The sequence below is a fragment of the Martes martes genome (assembly GCF_963455335.1).
Source record: "Martes martes genome assembly, chromosome: 6".
NCBI lineage: Eukaryota > Metazoa > Chordata > Mammalia > Carnivora > Mustelidae > Martes > Martes martes.
Window position 1 is genome coordinate 14,618,674 of NC_137893.1, and position 19,215 is coordinate 14,637,888.

General features: G+C 43.3%; 1 protein-coding gene across 3 annotated transcripts in view; it reads left to right on the forward strand.

Moving 5' to 3' along the window:
• Positions 1–18,976, forward strand: part of SYNE1 (spectrin repeat containing nuclear envelope protein 1) — a gene marked incomplete at its 5' end in the record, with an annotated part of 469,383 nt that extends 450,407 nt beyond the window's left edge. For all 3 annotated transcript variants that reach the window (XM_080806008.1, XM_080806009.1, XM_080806010.1), the window contains 7 exons: positions 1,235–1,446; positions 4,079–4,279; positions 5,744–5,872; positions 7,435–7,647; positions 8,711–8,803; positions 10,172–10,230; positions 18,027–18,976. In XM_080806008.1, coding sequence (XP_080662134.1) covers positions 1,235–1,446; positions 4,079–4,279; positions 5,744–5,872; positions 7,435–7,647; positions 8,711–8,803; positions 10,172–10,230; positions 18,027–18,267 — 1,148 coding nt within the window. In that variant the 3' untranslated portion in view covers positions 18,268–18,976. The remainder of the gene's footprint in view (positions 1–1,234; positions 1,447–4,078; positions 4,280–5,743; positions 5,873–7,434; positions 7,648–8,710; positions 8,804–10,171; positions 10,231–18,026) is intronic.
• Positions 18,977–19,215: the final 239 nt, after the last annotated feature.

Consider the following 19,215-nt stretch of genomic DNA (forward strand, 5'->3'; position numbering starts at 1 on the left):
CTTTTCCTCACATCTTCTCCAACATTTGTTATTTCTTGCCTTGTCAATTTTTGCCGTTCTAACTGGTGTAGGGTGTTGGTGGGAAGGCAAGCTGATGCAGCCACTTTGGGAAACAGTGAGGAGGTTCCTCAAAAAGTTAAAAACAGAGATACTCTTGTGACCCAGCAATTGCACTACTGGGTGTTTACCCCAAAGATACAGATGCCGTGAAAAGAAGAGCCACATGCACCCCAGTGTTCATACAGCAATGGCCACAATAGCCAAAGTGTGGAAGAGCTGAGGTGCCCTTCAACAGATGAATGGATAAAGAAGTGGTCCATATACACAATGGAATATTACTCAGCCATCAGAAAGGATGAATGCCCACCATTTGGATGGACATAGATGGAACTGGAGGGGCTTGTGCTGGATGGAATAAGTCAAGCAGAGGGGCGCCTGGGTAGCTCAGTGAGTTAAGCCTCTGCCTTCAGCTCAGGTCATGATCTCAGCGTCCTGGGATCCAGCCCCACATCGGGCTCTCTGCTCCGCGGGGAGCCTGCTTCCCCCCTCTCTCTCTGCCTGCCTCTCTGCCTACTTGTGATCTCTGTCTGTCAAATAAATAAATAAAATCTTAAAAAAAAAAGAAAGAAAGAAGTCAAGCAGAGAAAGACAATTATCATATGGTTTCGCTTATACGTGGAACATAAGGAATGGCATGGAGGACATTAGCAGAAGGAAGGGAAAAATGAAGGTGGGCATACCAGAGGGGGAGATGAACTATGAGAGACTACGGACTCCAGGAAACAAACTGAGGGTTTCAGAGGGGAGGGGAGTCTATGGATGGGTTGGCCCAGTGGTGGGTATTAACGAGGGCATGTATTGCACGGAGCACTGGGTGTTATACACAATGAATCATGGAACACTATAAAAAAAGAAAAAGAATTACTTTTTTTAAAGATTTTAAAAATTTTTTTGACAGAGACACAGCAAGAGGGAACACGAGCTAGGGGAGTGGGAGAGAGAGAAGCAGGCTCCTGGCTGAGCAGAGAGCCTGATGCAGGGCTCGATCCCAGGACCCTGGGATCATGAGCCGAGCAGAAGACAGACACTTAACAACTGAGCCACCCAGGCGCCCAGATTACTTTTCTTTTTGTCGTTACTTATCGGTAGCTACCGATGTATGTTTAAGGCATTTCCCAGACATCCTGTGCAGAGAAATGCAGCTCACTAACCTGTGTATGTCGGGTCCCACCAGGTGTGATCGACCGGTGGGAACTCATCCAGGCCCAGGCCCTGAGCAAGGAGCTGAGAATGAAACAGAGCCTCCAGAAGTGGCAACAGTTCCAGGCGGACCTGAACAGCGTCTGGACGTGGCTGGGGGAGGCGGAGCAGGAGCTGGAGCAGCTGCGGCGTCTGGAGCTCAGCACCGACATCCAGGCTATCGAGCTCCAAATCAAAAAGCTCAAGGTAGCTGCCCTCCCCCTTCCCCGCAGCGGCCGCACAGAGGACTGCCACGTGCACTGCCTGCTCCCACGAAACCACTAGCTCTAGCCGATCGGTTGTCACGCAGCCCCAGGGAAGCTGTGGGCAGAGACAAACACGAATGCCCTCCTCTCCCGCAACCATCACAAACCAGTACTTACAGAGCAGGTTGGGAAGGCCGAAAGATGGACCATGTCGTAGAACCAGCCCCCGCGTAAATAAACAATCACGTATGACTTCATGACTTGGTTCTGTAGGAATGACGAATCATAAAAGTTCGTGAAACACCCAGGAACTTCTGGGACCTGGTTAGCCTCTTTTAAAGGAAATGCAGAAACGACCTGGTTCCTGCAAGTCCGTATCTAGAGCTAGAGAGGTTTCCTCTCCAAGACTGCATCTCCGTGACTTGGTGGAGACGTAGTAAAATTGTGGGACACTCTGGAGGCAGCGGAACATCTGAAATAGATTATAATAGCCACAGAAGGAATCTGCAGTGTAATGAATACAGCAAAACAAAACTGTGGAGTCATTAGGGCTAGAGGACCTGGCATGTGCACTTGAGTTTGACCTGGATGGCTGTCCGTCCGCCCAGGATCATGTCCTTTAGCTCCATCTCCAGGTCCTAACTCTCCTCCTTAGCACCGTTCTTGAAGTGCATTACTATGCGGAGACTTTTGGAAGCCTACTCTGGACCGAGAGCCCAGTTTGTTTTTACTAGCTCCTTCGGTCTTGTCTTTTCGTTTGGAGAACATCGAGATACACTCTTCGTCAGAATGGAGCTACGTAGGCTCTCCAGGCTCAAGGGTCAAGTGTGCTGCTTTCGTGTCTCTCGGGTTTCATGTATGTCATTTATTTTGGAGTGATGTTTTGGTGGCTTGTTTTGGTTGTTGTTTGTTTTAAATTTGCAGAGAAACGAGTCTTCCCCACTGTGGCTCTGGTTTCTTCTTATAGAATACCCTCTGCACTAGCCCCATCGATTTCTGGATGAAGCATCCGATGGGAGATGTGACTTATATTATCTGGATTATAAGATACGGTTTTCTCTAGAGTACTTAAATTATTTTGGTTCCTCTCTGGGAAAATGTAAGGCCGTGTGTATGATGACAGACTCCTTAAAAAGTTGATAAAACGAATGTTGGCCAGAGTCTGAGACCTAAGTGAGATTAGGGTGGGAAAATGAGACCTTGAACGTCAGCCTGTGTGATAAGAAGCAGCCACCCTCCACGTGCCTTCCCAATCCTTCCTGTCTGCTTCCTAAGGATAAGTCTTTGGAATAAGCAAGTATCTTTCCACAGTATACCTTGATCTTACAATATCTCTGTGGTCAAATCTATATTACGGCATTTTAAGAATCTTTTGGAAAGTGAAAAATTAAGACAAGCTGGCAACATAACAGAAACGTTGAGAACTTAGAAGAAGATGTAACATGGGCAGATGTGGTTTGCAGGATCACCGACCTGAAACTAATCTAGGGATGTTTAAACAGTACCCAGATACTGAATCATTAATGTGTAATCATGTGCTACACAAGTTCTTGGGATAGTTCTAGATTTCTGGGAAATGCATCGAGCAAAAATCAGTTGCCTAGTTTCTTGTGAAACCAAACTGAATAGGTTAGCTGTTGAAATACCCATCCATTCTCTCAGCCATCACAGGAATGTGGCCTGTGACACCAGCAGGGCTCTCCCCTTCTGGGCCACTAACTCTCTGTGCCTGTCAAGTCCAAACAGCTGGAGGCTGAGGCCTGGGAAACTGCCTACTTAGCAAGTTTCCCATTTCATTCTTCTGCACACAACTTGGAGTTCCATTGGTCTAGTGATGAGATTCTTAGGCCAGAACATTTCCTCTTGCCCAGAACTCTTCGAGCCAGGTCTGGGTGTGTTTGGTTTTATCGCTGTTGGATTCCCACGCTGTGAGTTGAGTTCATCAACTCCTTGGTTCATTGCACAGGGTCATCAAAACTTCCTGCGAAGTTCCTCTTAATTTTATTTATTTATCCTTTCCCCCCACTTTTAAAATTTCCATTCCTGAAGCCCATGGCAAGCATTCTTAGATACTGAATGAGTATTCATTCATATATGCATGAAAAATGTGGATTTGTGTGTGTGTGCCTGCCTTTTAAATCACATAAATGCTGTTATAGTGCACACACTGTTCTGTTTCTGACTCTTTCACTCTACACCATATTTTAATTTTTTTTAATTTAATTTATTTATTTGTTAGAGAAAGAGAGCGAGCAAGGCAGACAGAGTGGTAGGCAGAGGCAGAGGGAGAAGCAGGCTCCCCGCGGAGCAAGGAGCCCGATGTGGGACTCGATCCCAGGACACTGGGATCACGACCTGAGCCGAAGGCAGCCGCTCAACCAACTGAGCCACCCAGGCGTCCCCATATTTTAAAACCCACTCAAGTTGTCCAGTGTATGTCTAATCCATTTCTTTACCTATAGCGTGGCCCTCAGTGGTGTGCACCACTGTCTCTTATCTAGCCGTTCCGTTAAGGCCAGTTTTAATGAATGGATCTTTTAATTTGGGTGAAGCATTCCCTAAGGTCTTAAACTGTGCTCTAAATGTTTTTACTGTTATTTTCTTTCTTTCATTGTTCTCCTTTTTCTTTATAGGAGCTCCAGAAAGCTGTGGACCACCGCAAAGCCATCATCCTCTCCATCAACCTGTGCAGCTCCGAGTTCACCCAGACCGGCAGTGAGAAAAGCCAGGATCTGCGAGACCGCTTGTGCCAGATGAACGGGCGCTGGGACCGGGTGTGCTCGCTGCTGGAAGAGTGGCGGGGCCTGCTCCAGGACGCACTGATGCAGTGTCAGGTTCGAGGGAGTCACACATTTCCAGTGTAGCTGAGTCTGGGACTTGATTTATCAAGGTCACTTCAAGGGATGCCATCATTCCCCAGTGCCAGGATTTGAACGAGATAACTTCTTGCCCAAACTACTCATTATACTGGAGAATCTGTACATCTGAACAGGAGTTCAAGCAGCTGGACCCTGTCTTGTATCCAGCTAACTAAACTAGCCCCACAAGTTTATCTCAGCCCCGACTCATTCAGTCATTCATTTATTCAACTGATACTTACTGAGCATGTTGGCAGACATCTCCTGAACACGAAAGTGAGCATTACAAGTATTTGCTCATCCGTTTGACCATAATTATTTGATGAGTGCCTGCTCTGACAGAGCAGTCAGGATACAACACAGCCTCTGCTTCTGTTGGGGAAGACAAACAGTAAAACGCAAGTAATTCCTGGGATGCCCGGGTGGCTCAGTTGGTTGGGTGTCTGTCTTCGGCTCAGGCTATGATCCCAGGGTTCTGGGATCAAGTCAGGCTCCTTCCTCAGGGCGGAGCCTGCTTCTTCCTCTGCCTGCTGCTCCCCCTGCTTATGCTCGCTCGCTCTCTCTCTCTCTCTCTCTCATACACACACACACACAAATTTTTTTTTTTAAATACGAGTAATTGCTTAACCAAAATGTTTGCAAGCGTTGATGGTAAGATGAGAAAAGCCACTTTGGGATAGAGGTCAGGGAACTTGTAGGAATTTGGGAGCCGACACTGGAGGGATTTTGCCAGACGGAGCCAATGGGATGTCCCATAAACAGGAAAGGGCTTAGCGTCTTTAAGGTCGGAAAAGAGGCCAGTGGGATCAGAATGTCGTCAGAGAGGCAGAGAGTGATGAGGAAGAGCACGGAGATGCTTAGCGACTGGATCGTGCAGGGCCTTGTAGATCCGAAGCGGGAGCGGAGGGTATCCGAGCACAGTGCACACCTGCTTCCCGGGCCTGCCTGTACCCCAGGAATACCCTGAAAGCAGGCGCGCAGGCTGTTGTTTCGCCCCTGGGCCCCCTCCTGTCCCGTGCCTAAGAGATGTTCAGTGACTATGTGTGGAATAAATGAATGACCGAATGGATGAATGAAGGACATAGGAACCGGATTAAGGCCTTACAACATGGGAAGGTTTGAATAGAGGGGAAGAGCCGGGAGCAGAGCTGTTTCCTTCCAAACTGTATAGTAACCCTAGAAATTAAGTACCCGATGCCGGTGTTTCCTTATGTCCAGATTCCCCCTCAAATAGCGAACTAGATGCTCTTGGTGAGAATGTGAACTCAGATAATTGCCACAGTGCCGGTGCCTTTCTCAGAAAGGAGTTGTGCCTAAGACCTTAAATGCAACGTATCTTTGCCAGTGGTACCAATTGTGAAGACTGGAAATTTAAGCTGTGAGGGAAAGAAAAATATATTATTCAAGATGATTTTATACTCCATTTTTTTTTCTCCGTAGGATTTCCATGAAATGAGTCATGGTTTGCTTCTTATGCTGGAGAACATCGACAGGAGGAAAAATGAAATCGTCCCTATTGATTCTAACCTGGATGCAGAGACACTTCAAGACCATCACAGGCAGCTCATGGTAAGATGTGTGAGCTCTGGCAGCGTGGTTCGTCACAGCAGTCATCCATTTCATGTACAGAAAAAGAATGTGGGTGATAATTTATTTTTTTTACATTTCGCATACTGGTCTCTAACGTTCTCTTTTTTATTTGTTATAGTTTCTGATTTGGGGGAAGCAAACATACTTATAAGAGACAATGTCTACCAGCTTTAGAATCTGGTTCTTTAGTCATTGCTCAATTCTAGAAATCTTAGATGTTCTTCATCTTAACGAGGTTGTTTTTAGTAAAGCAGATCTTTGGCAATTACACTTATTTTTAATTTAAACTGTATTTGTTACATCTATGCATAAAATAAGAGTATATTGGGTGTCTTAAATTTTATTTTTATGGACATTGAAACTATTATTTACAAAGAGACCATTAAGACTTCTAAGAAGAAATTAAGTGGGGTCACTTGAGTGGCTCAGTCAGTTAAGCATCTACCTTCGGCGCAGGTCATGATCCCAGGGTCCTGGGATCGAGCCCCACTTTGGGCTCCTTCTCAGTGGGGAGTCTGCATCTCCCTCTACCCCTGCTCATGCTCCTTCTCTCACTCACTCTCCCTCTTTCAAATAAATAAATAGAATCTTTAAAAAAAAAAAAAAAAAAGAAATTTAGATTTAACAATAACCTTGTCACTGTTTTGTGAAAATGAAGACAAAAAGGGAAATGTGAAAAGTTATTTTCATTATCTGAGATGAAGAAAACATGCCAGTTGTCAAGGAGAAAGAAACTTTTTCTAGCACTGAATTCAAAAGGGAATTTGCAGAATCTCGGCATAGATTCTTATACAAAGGGCTTTAGACAATATAATGTACAGCGTACTTAGGAGACTTTATAGAAGATAAAGCAGTATATTTGAGTTCCATTAGGAGAAAATGATTTGCATTTTGTAGCTTTCTGTGTTTTTAAAATGTCATTTCTCAACATTTAATGCTTACTAACCTAACCAACAGAATTGGTAGCTTTTGATTCAGTACCATAAAGGTCTTGGAAACCAAGAGGGAATAGCTATGCAATGGCATTTTTACTGACTTTCGACCTCAGACATTAGTTGTAAATAATGAATCACTACTCTAGCCTTCAAAAAATGTTTAACAAAGATCAGCGTATACTTAGACATACCTGAGTTTTTCTATATTTATATGTTAATGTTTCTCTTTCTGTATAAAAGAATATCTTAGGTCTCTTTTGCTTAGTACTTGATATTTTAAGCACTTTCATGTATAACCACCAATTTGAACCTTTTAATATACTTACTGGGAACCAGGCAGGAAAGAGTACTATCATTTTCTGAAATGAGAAAACTTGAGATTGAAAGGTTCAGGGGACTTATAGACTGTTTTTGGCAGAGGCAGGGTTAGAACCCTGACCCCCATTCCCAAATGCCACAGGCTGCTTCATTCTTCCCTATGTGAGCACAGCATTCGGATATTCAGGTTTAATTGCCCACCAAGTTAAACTGATGTCATTCTGCCTTTTTGGAATTTTCCCCAAATATCAGAAGTTGTTAGTAAAGCATTTCTTATCATGCACGTAGCAAATAAGGCAGGAGCTCTTGGAATCCCAGCTCAGAGTGTCCTCACTGCAAGACATGTCTTGCCAACTCCTGGTCAACGCTGAAGGCGCGGACTGTTTGGAAGCCAAAGAAAAAGTCCACGTAATTGGAAATCGGCTCAAACTTCTCTTGAAGGAGGTCAGTCGTCACATCAAGGAGCTGGAGAAGCTATTAGACATGTCAAGCAGTCAGCAGGTAAGCTCTAAGCAGACATCAGTGTGTGGCATCTCTTACAGGAAACCAAAGAAGCATCATCTTTATCCATTTTTAGGACTTTGACTATAGTACTTGTCAGAATAAAGTGCCTGCTCTCAATCACTGCCCTCACAAGCCCTGTCTGAAAATTCAAAAAAGGGACTCATAAACTTTTATATTAGGACACTGCTTTTGATTCTATTACATCAAAAAACAAACCTTGCAATCGTTACTGCTAACCCTTTACCGTCTCTACTGTGGTATTGTATTTTACCCTGTTTATTTACGAATTCACACGTTTTCACATTTTCATTCACACGGCTGTGGTAGATCATAACCAGTCGTGGAGTCTGAGTTTTGTATTCAAACACCGGAAGGCATGAGATCACCTGACATAGGCGGCAATTCATTCATAGAGAATGTCTTCTGCTCATTTACTTTTTGGATTTTTTTTTTTAAATCTAGATTTTTAGATTTTTTTCTTAAATCTACTGCATCGTGGCCGTATTATTGGTTTTGATCAATGCATTTGTAGAGACAGAGGGGCTTGGTAAGACTTCAAACAACCAGTTGCTAAACCTTGTTTTGAACACGCAATCACCCCGCCCCATCGTAAGCCTGCAAAGGACCAGTCTCCTCTGAAAATCAGTAGTGCCAGACATACTACAAAAGCAGGCTCCTGGATGACTATATTTTGTTTCTAACTCAAATGAATTGGTGTCCCCCTGGCCCAGTTGACCTGGAGTGTAAGATGAGTTCCTTCCCCTCCTCCTCTTCCACTCATCCCCATCCGTGTCATCAAGGAATGAAAAAGCTGTAAGTGACATAGGAGCAGCGAAACTGTGCCTGTATTTTCCAGCAGGACCAAATTTACAACCAGAAAAGTCCTGATACATTAGAAGAATTAGGTTTTGTTCTTACAGTTGTCTGATTCTATTTTGCCCAAGGAATGGTTTGATTTTACAGAGGATGGGTGGGGATGGGCTGGCAAATGCATTGGGGATTACCAAGCCATCACGGCCTTGGGACACAGAGTCATTGAGGGACTCTATTTCCTACATAGGATTTGTCTTCCTGGTCTTCGGCTGATGAGCTGGACACTTCGGGATCTGTGAGTCCTACTTCCGGAAGAAGCACCCCAAACAGACAAAGAACGGTAACTTTCCACTGGTCCTTCTCAGTTGGCCCATGGGAGGGAACACAGGGACGCGACACTATCTATACCAACCTCAGGGTCCATAGGCTCCCCCTGGGGAGAGCAGGAGTCCCCCTACAGAAGAGGGTTGTCACACAGTAACCCAGCGAAGTGGTGTTTCCTCGGCCCTGCGGCATGCCCTCCCCACGTGCACTCAGGAATGGAAAAGAACATTCTGTTTTTCCAAAGAAGGAGGGCTCAGGGTGTGGTTGGTACAGGGAGACAAATTATTTCTCTCGCTTCAAGGGCCATCGATAGCGTGGTGTTTCCTTGTTTCTTTGGTGGCTCCTCCCTTCCAACCACTACCACCAGAGCCTAAAAACGTAGGTTCCAGGTAAAGGGGCGTCTCAGCCAGAAGCAGACAAAACTGAGAGCGTCTCATGAGACCCGTGAATGTATGAGACAAGTGGAGGTTCTTTTGAACTCTCAAGTGAAGAAGCTCCTGAAGGTGGTTCTGACGGTTTGGGGCGACTGTGCTGCCCACGCAGAGGCAATAGCTCAAGAGGCCTCAGCCACAGAGCCTTCGGGAGGCTGCCTCACTGGCGTTCTGTGAGGACGGAAAGACGAATCTGGCCCCTGCTACCCTCTATACTTTGATTTCTCTGTGTAATTAGAAGCTTGTTTTTGTTTTGTTATTTTTTTTTGGTCCGGCTTTATGATTATATTCATTTTTATTACATCCCATTTTCCTTAGTTTTTAGAAGTATTGATTTTGTTTGTACGATTTTTGTTATAAACACTTAAGTTCTATGCTGATAAATGTTATTATCTTATTTAGGATTGTTTTTTTACTACATTCGCTAGTTTCCTATAGATCCTAGTTTAAGAATGTGAAGGAATACTGGCTTTTCGAGTCACATTCTAGCCCTGATTTAACTTGTCTGGTCCTCAGCATTCTACAGAGAAAAATCTCATATTGCCACTGTTATTTTGTATCTGCTGAGAGTTTCAGTACTGTTTCAGTGTTCTAGAAGAGTAAGAAATAATGGTGGGCCAAGGCATATTGACCTTCATAGTTATTGTAAGTGAATCCTTGGCTGGTGTAGTCACCTGCGTGTAGACCATGAAAAATGGAGGCACCTATACCCACTGAAGTGGGGACTCCGAACCCCCACTGTTTGTTTCCTCAGTGACCAATGCTCGAGATTTGAATTTGCTTTGTTTCTTCCACAAAAGAAAAGCCAGTTTCCTGAGTTCGTGGGTACTGATCATTTCATTTGATTTATTTTTCCTTTGCCGCACTTTTAGTTTATTTTTTTTTTCAGTAGCTTGTCTTTATTTGCCTGGACTGAACATTCTTCTTTCTTTACCCCTGTTCATTGCAAACAGCCACGAGGCAAATGTAGTCTCTCACAGCCCGGACCCTCTGTCAGCAGTCCACATAGCAGGTACCTTATTCTCCTGGTTTCCACACTGTTCTAGAACTCCAAGAGGATGATGAAAATGGTCCATGATTTAGGTAGGCCTCTGTCTGGTCTGCCTCAGGGTAGTTGAGAAATTTCTTGTTTCATCCGCACACCCTTTTTCTAGTAAATTGGAAGAGACTTTTCTAAGTGCAAAGTATAAGTAAAGCCCAGAGCACAAAATATTTGGAGCCCACCAGAATTTCATCTAACTATACATAGGCCATCTGGTACTTTCCGTCCCATCGTATTCTGTGTGCGTGGAAGGATTCGGTGCAGTGGATGGCACATTTGATTCATGGCAGACTTTCATCATCCTCTTTATTTCTAGATTTTACAATAAGACAGGTAATAGATCAATGAATTATTTTACCACTCACAGAACCCACAAATCTGAATAAAATATACTAACATCCCCAGCTTTTTATTTTATTTTCATGTTTTATCCAGATTGTGGGTTTTGAATTCTCAAAATGGCAAGTCCTAATTTGGTATTATTTAAAATTTATAAGCACCTTCTCTCTTTTGCTTATCCCAAAACTCCTCTTCTGCCAGCACACTCAGTCACTCACCTTCCTGACACTTGGCAAGCTCTTTCACGCTAGAGATGAGGGAAGTCAGTGCCCCTGCCAGGGGGCGCCCAGAGAGCCCACGCACAGCTGCCACTCCGTGCTTCACGCCTGGCTTCCAACAGCCCCTCGTTTCTGCCCTTACTGGTGCTTTGCCTTCTTCGTTGTTGGTGTGATGTCTGTGCTGCTCTGCCCTTTCACTAATCAGTTCGTGTTCCCCTGGTTGACTTTTTAGACATGAAAATACTGTCCCTGGAGCTAATTTTTCGTTCCAAGCCCAAGCAGACTGTTCAAGTATTTTGCCCCTCTGGAAACTTACCAGTCCTGAGCTGGAATCAAAAGAGGAGCGAGGAAGTGTAGAGCTGAAAACGATCCCTGAGTAATAGTTTTCGTTTTCCAGCTGCGTGCTGAAGGGACTGGATGTTTGATTTGGTGATTCCAACTCAGCTGAAGCAATGCAGAATGTACTTTGATGTGCTTTTTGGTTTTAAGCCTTTACTTGCGCTTTTTTTTTCTTTCCCTTTGATTTGGTTTGATGACAATTTTGTGGGGTTTTTTTTTTGTCCATAATAAATCAATAATGAAATATGAATGGAGAAAAACTCACAAGGATTTTTAAAGATAATGATGGAGTTCTACAGCTGCTCTGATGTTCTCTTAGTCCCCTGTAAGAAAAGCCAATTACGTACTAAAGACAGATTATTGTTTTGTTCATCTTGTCCACTACAAATTGCTAATGCGCCATGAACAGAGATGGGCAATGTCCCCATAGCAGTCCTTTTAGGATACCAGAGATCAGTTCTTTGGTTGACATCAATGATGGTCTTTTACGTTACTATGCAACATCAATAGCAACCACCTTTTGGTTCCTAAATATCACATCAATCTGTAGCCCCAATTCTTTCAGTCACATGGGTCTTCTGAAAATGTCCAAGGCATCATCTTCTAGGGCAGCAAGTGCTTCAGTGTCTCTCCTAATGGGGCTTTGCGGCTGGGACAGCCACGCTCTTACTGTGACATCCACAGGTGCCTTTCAGCTCTGCTCTGCCCAGCGCTGTTTATTAACATCTTTCTGAGCACACAGCACAGTGTTTACTTTGCTCCGTAGAGGGTCTGGAATACAAATGATCTACACCTGAAGGGCAGACGTCATGAAACACCTTGGCAGCCAGGTTGTGGTTGACCATTCTTGGACTTCTTAATTTCTTGGCACCTCTGTTTGGGGTGCACCCAACCCCGACAATGGAATGCGGAGTCCGCTGGGAAGGAATTAACTTCACTCATTATCCAAGCTGTCATGATGTTCCTTTACGTTGAGACTTGAGAGTACCTTGTGTTTGATCTTGCACTGGTCCAGCAAATTTGAAAGCATAAACGGTTTAGAATGTTGACCCCAGCGATCTGCAATGGAAAATGATAGACACATATTCTTTCTAAGAGAGGAAAGAGGCTGAGCTGGAAAAAACTGGGTATCCATTTGAAGGAAGGGGGTTCTTACATTGTTTTTGTTGTTTAAGGTCTGGTGTTCATAATACAGTTGCTTACATGCTGTATATGATTTCAGGTTGATCTTATAGCCACAGTTCTGTATCCTCGTATCTAATATTCTAAGCCTACATATAACTTGATGCCAGTATTTACTGCATTCCTACTACGTTTACGTACTGGGCTTACAAAATTACTACCACATGGTCCTTTCCATGTGTCAGAATCTGCAGATTCCCCAAATCAATTACAAGGAGCTCCTCAAGACTCCCTGAAAATTATGAACATTTGAAGAACATTCATAGTAATCATTCGTCATTTTTAGATTAAATAGATTTAAGAAGGAATGTTTATGGTGGTCCAGCTGCATTTTATTTTTCTGCTTTTGCCTTAAAATCATCTAACTCAATCACCAGTAAGTCTTCCCAACTCTGCTGTCGATCATTTAAAGATGACACACGGGAAGATTTTACGGCAGCTTCCAGCAAGGCAAAGGAGAAATTGCTCCGTAGTGTGGACACAGTGAAGTGATGACTTCATTCTAAAAGTTAACCACAAATTCTGAAACATATTCTAAATATTCTAACGTGCAAAGTTTCCTCAGACACCTTTGGTCTCTGGCACCTTCTACACGGAGAACTAAGGCGGGAAGAGAAGCAGCGGATGAAAGGAGGGGGGAAAACTGTGAGCACGTCACTGTAAACACCGTCCAGTTTCTTTTTTTTTTTAAATAAGCACTTTTTAAAAGAGTTTATTTATTTATTTGACACAGATCATAAGTAGGCAGAGAGGCAGGCAGAGAGAGGAGGAAGCAGATTCCCCGCGGAGCAGAGAACCCAATGTGGGGCTCCATCCCAGGACTCTGGGATGATGACCTGAGCCGAAGGCAGAGGCTCCAACCCCACTGAGCCACCCAGGCGCCCCCACTGTCCAATATCTTATGGAATTTTTTTTTCAAGTCTGTCTGTCAGGCTCTGATGGGATCTACTTATCCATAGGCATTGAGAGAGCCTCAGTCTATACAGGTGTACTGCTAGGACAGGCTGGCCACCAAGGCTGAGAACAGTTATAGGGTAAAGGGCCAATGTTTCTTTTCTGATATTTTGAGGTATGCATTCCCAGTGTTTCCCAGGAAAAGGTCAACCACTTTGGCAATTGTATCACATCTTTGAAAGAATTACTGATAAATCAGGACCATTCTCCTTGGAGACAAAGCTGTATACAACCAGTCTCTAATGGTATGAGTTAGCACACCTTTGCTTTAACAATGATGATAAGATAATAATGATAAATTGTGACATTTATTTAGCACTTAATGTATCCTAAGCACTGTGCTAAGCATTGTATATCTGTCATCTTATTTAACTCTTACCACATCCCCATGGCATGGCTGTATTCCCAAATTCACAGACAGGGACGCTGAGGATTAGAGGCATGAAGATTATAGATTTGAACCAGACCAACCTGACTCTGGATCCTAGCTTGTAAATCACTTCCCTCTGCCAGAGAAGGGGAGGACTCCTTTACACAACAGTTCTAGATCTTGGGCTGCCCCAGGCTACCTGACACTGTTTAGGTCATTTTGTTTTTTAAAGAAGACTGAAATCCTAAATTGATTCTGGAAATTTGTCTTCTGAACCACACATCCAAGGAACAAAGGCCATCCACACTAGAGCAGACAACAAGATCATATACAACCTAGCTACTTTCTCACAATAAATTCCTGTTAGGACACTGCCACTGTTAGCAAACAAGGAACAAAATGCATTGAAAGTTTCTCTTCACTTGCCTTTAAATAATTGATGCCCAGAAGTAATTCATTTTATTCTCCTTGATTATATAAAATTTTTGAGATGAGTCATATTTTGTGCAAGCTCTTCAGCCTTTCAATATCCCTGGGTCATCCTTTCTTTTGTGTGGCGTGTTATTCTTCCCCTACCATCTTCCTTCACCCACAACTGTATGTATTTCGGGAAAGATATGAAACAACTCCTGGGCAGCTATGTACCCAGAAATTTGAGTGAGGGGAGAGAGAAAAACGATAAACTAAATATTTACTTGGAGAGAATAAGCACATTTTTGCTGGGCAGAATTGTCTGGAATAGCTCCATCGACTGAGTTTCTTGGAAAAGTTCACACATTTCATTTTTCCTCTATAAACACAATCTCAGCTCACATCTATTTATGTAATAAGGCCGTCGGAGAGTGATGAGTGACTAGTTAATGAGTAGTCTTTGTCCTTTCCCTTGTCAGATTTCCCAAGACTCTTGAAACAGGTACCCTTAGGTCAATAGATAAATATTAAAAGTACCCTTTTCCCTGGGCACCATTATCCTGCTGGTACTAAGAGCTCTAGTACAGGTTCGTCCTAGGAGAGGCAATTTTGGGCATGTTGAAACCCTGATAATTGTCCCAAGGGGGTGGCATTTATCTCAGTAGATAAAGTAGACATTTCCAAGAGCGGTGAACTGCACGGAAGCCCGCTCAGCACTGTGCGTTCTCTCTGTCCCTATCTCAGCCCATTACTTCTCCCTAGGTTAGCATTCTTCAACGTTAGAAGGCACATGCTAATTAAATTTTAATAAGAAATGCTCTGATGCTGTTAAATGTGCCATGTCCTTCAACAGACTCTGTAACACATGAGCCCATATTCCAAAGATGGTGACCTTTCTAGTGTTTCTCAGGAGCGGACTTGTCAAAGTGCAGCCTCTGTTTTCATCTTGATCTTTGGCTTCCTCACTCAGAGAAGGTAATAATTGATAAACAGGGGCTATTCAGCTCTGTCAGTCAAATTGTACTGTTAAGTATATGCACAGACTTGCCCGTAACTAATGTCCTTAAATGTCTGTCTTCGAAAGAAAGAGACTGTTAGAAATCAACTTCATTTTATTTGAATATTGAATAAGGAGGAAATGTAGAATTGGCTTTGGTGCTCCTGTTGTAACTCACCCGGGGACAGGTGGTGAGTGGTGTTTGCCAGGGCATGTTTTCAGCTCAAAGGAAAAATACAGTAAAGGAAAATTCAATCCAGAGTTCATGGGTGACTGTCCCATTCTTCTCGACACACTTTAAGGCAAACCATTGAATTCATACACTGTCAGACCCAAAATGATTTGAGAAAATTAATGTACCCCTTATCTTTGCAAATGAGAAAACTGAAGACAAGACAGACTAAGTTACTTGCCCAAGATTGTACAATAGCCTCAAAGCAAAATGTTCTTATGTCCATAATACTGAGTTGATCTGTGTGATACTCTGAGGCTTTACAATCAGAAGCATTTATTTCAGACCCAAGGAAACCACTCACCTCCAAATATTTTAGGATACAAGCGTTGTCTTCTTTGCTTCTACATGTGAGATACATAAGTATGGCCTGGACGACCTTCATTCGTCCAGGGTGGTAGGGTGGTAGGGCATGACGTGGGAACCCTGCTTCCTGCTAGAGCTCTTCATTTCACTGTGTGATTTGGGGCAAGTGATTGGCCCTATCCAGAGAATCCAAGTTCTGGGACTTAAAGATCTCAAGGTTGAAATCTTAATTCTGCCACTTGTTAACTGTATAACCTTGAGCCGGCTACTCTATCTGAGTCTCCTTTTCGTCATCTATAAGGTGAAGATAACGATAATGAGCACGTGGAGACTATCAAAGGGATTAAGTGAGAGAATAAGATAAATGCTTAGTGTGTTGCCCAGCGATTAGAAGAGTAAATGTTAACCCTCCTTAGCCACTTATGTATGGAGTTAGAAGATGGACTACATATTCCCTAAGGTTTTATTTCAACATGAATATTTTATAATCTGGAAGCTTGAGAAGTTTCTGTTTTCTCCTTCCACTAATAGATATGTGACATACTTCATGTATGTTTACTATATTTTCACAAAAATATACAACCTTTCCTACTCAGTTTATGAGGAGTAGCTCGGTGGCCTGGGCATAAGGGCAGTTAATCAGTTTGACCACTAGATGGTGATTAAACTCTTATGGCCTCCCAGTTGGTAGACTATACTAACCAACTTGTAGAAGACATAGAATGTATAAAATATGGAACTTTCAAGTTGGAAGACAATCTAATCTTATTTGGAAGGTTTGAAGCTGTTGACACTCAGAAGTGAAGTGAGTTGTTCAAGGTTACACAGATGTTAGTCGTAGACCTCAGACAAGAATACAACAATTTGGGCCAACAATTTGTTTTTGGGTTGTTTGTTTTGTTTGTTTGTTTGTTTGTTTCATGACACTGCAAGAACCATTCTAGAAACACAGTGTGGTACGTGGCTGTTTGGACTAGAAACATAGTGCGGTACGTGGCTGATTGGAGCTCCTGCCGGAGTAGTCTGCTTGTCTCATGTATGTCTTTGACAGTGTAATAAAAAAGCTTTGAGTACTCCCTCTTGTTCCCTTTTAAGGGATTTATGTCTGTTTTTTTATCTTAACATTTATTTTCTTTGATGCCACCTCTTATCCCTCACTGATATGAATATAATCTGTTTTCAGAAATTAATGGCTTATAGGATACCTGGAAACATAATCTTTTCTTAGGAGAAAAATGTAGAGTAACCAATATAGTTTTTATACCTTCTTATTTCTCCAGTGGCCTCACATTCAGTGTCCTTACCCTAAGTGATATTATAACACTTAGTGATATTATCACCATTAGGAAATTCATAGTAGGTATGGGGGAATGTGTCTCATTGGTACATATATTCTTTTTGTTCCTGGAGTGTTTTGTGTGCATGTGTATGTGTGTACAAAATGCCTCTTGTAAATACCATTTCCTTCTACGGCTTTTCTGCTAGTAACCAAATAAGACATTAGTGGATACTCACAAAGAGAAAATAGTGTACCTCACCCAGGACTTAACTTCCATATTCAGAATTTTGCAGTCTTTCTTATGAGCGCTGAAATTCATACTTAATCTCTAATGTACTATTTAAAATTAGAAGGGAAAATGGAAGTAGGTAGGAAAACTTGGAACTGTGAGTCTAGAAGGAGCCTTCAAGAAGATCATCTATTCTCAGAAAATGTCTGTTTCCCAAAGTCACAGAGCTAGCAATAGATAGGCTCCGCCTAGAATCTACGCCATCCCGCACAAGTGTTCTGTAGGCTAACTCTGCTGCCACCCTTTCACATACAGCTTTGGGACCCACTTGGCTCAGGATCAGATGCTGATTCAGTGCAAGATGAAACCAGGGTCTACTCTAAGACTATTTGAACTTTGACTCTCTTCAAGATGGCTGCCGCTGTTCTTAACCTTGCTGCGTAGGTTTCGGCCCATCCAAGATGGCACGATGGGATACTTTGCATAATTCTGACAGCAACTAATTTTGCCTAATGGTGCTACTGATACCCTTAAACCAAAATGTCCTGCATCAAACATCCACATTTTAATTATCCTGGATCTGCTTGATCTATGCTGGTCGGATGTGTGTAGAGCAGTTGTCTTTGTGGACGGAAAGTGTTTTACCAAATTAAGGGATGGGATTTGAAACCAATTAGTTGCCTTTCGTTGACTGACTAAACGTTTATATTTTCATCAGTGATGTGTCCAAAAAACACTCTTCATGTGGTGGTGGGGAGATCACCCGGGCATACTGCAGAGGCTGCCCGCTCATTGCCAGGATGGGTTGGGTTTGGCGTGGTCCTTTAGCTCTCAGGAAGGTGAGGAAGCAAAAAGCAGCATCCATCCAACATGGAGATATTTGAGTTATTTATGTCGATTCTCCTCTCAGGTCCATAAAAGGTGGCTCCGATTCCTCCCTTTCTGAGCCTCGGCCCGCTCGGTCCGGCCGAGCCTTCTGGTTCAGAGTCCTCCGAGCGGCTCTTCCGCTTCAGCTTCTCCTGCTGCTCCTCATCGGGCTCGCCTGCCTCGTGCCGATGTCAGAGGAAGACTACAGCTGTGCCCTCTCCAACAACTTTGCCCGATCCTTCCACCCCATGCTCAGATACACAAACGGCCCTCCTCCGCTCTGAACCAAGCAGACGCCATCAGCAGCGGTGCTGGTAGCATAAGGAGGGTTTGGCCAAAAGCGACCCCAAGCTAGCAAAAACAGTACCCGGATCTTGGCGAATGCCCTCGGTGTGGCAGCTTTAGCTCTCCTCCGTGTCTCGTGGGTGAAATCATGGCTCCAAAGGTGGACGGTAAGCAAGGACAGGAGGAGAGCAGACACAAACTCTGAGCCTCAGCACTAAAGAGACTGAGGACCTCCAACGTTCTCTGGACACGTGAATTCTGGGCCATTGGCTCATCCTATGCACACCCAAGACGTCACTAGACTGAGCAGCTCTCCCACGGTGCTGCTCCATCCATTCAATAAAGGACTCTCCTGGGAGCCGTGTTGGCATTGAGCAATGTACCAACCAACCTGTGCTGATGAGATTTTAGAACCTTGTAACATACAGTTTTTAAGAGCTTATATGGCACCTTTCTTTTTACCTTGTTTCCTTTGGGGCATGATATTCTAACCTTTGCTTTAGAAGCACAAGCTGTAAATCTAAAGGCACTTTTTTTAAAGGTATAAAGAAAAACTGGATGTAATAAATAAGATCATGAAAGGCTTTATGTGAAAAAAAGTTGAATGTTACAGTCAAAGAAAAGTTATTTATGTATGTACAGTTTGCTAAAGCCAAGTTTTGTTTGTATTGATTTCTTTGCATTTATTATAGATACTATGAAATATCTTGTCTGTGCTTTTTTTTCTCCCCCCCCCCCCCGGAGAAATGGCTCTAAATTTACATACTAAGCAGGCACTTACCATAGCACAACCTAAATGGTCCCTTTTGGAGAATAAGAGAAGCTGAAACATAAGTATATATGAAAGAAAAAAAGATGGTTGCAGGCAGCGCACATTTAGGCGTAAAGACTCTGGATGATTTCTTTCCCCTTCCCACAGCTAATCAAATCTCCTGACATTTTACTCC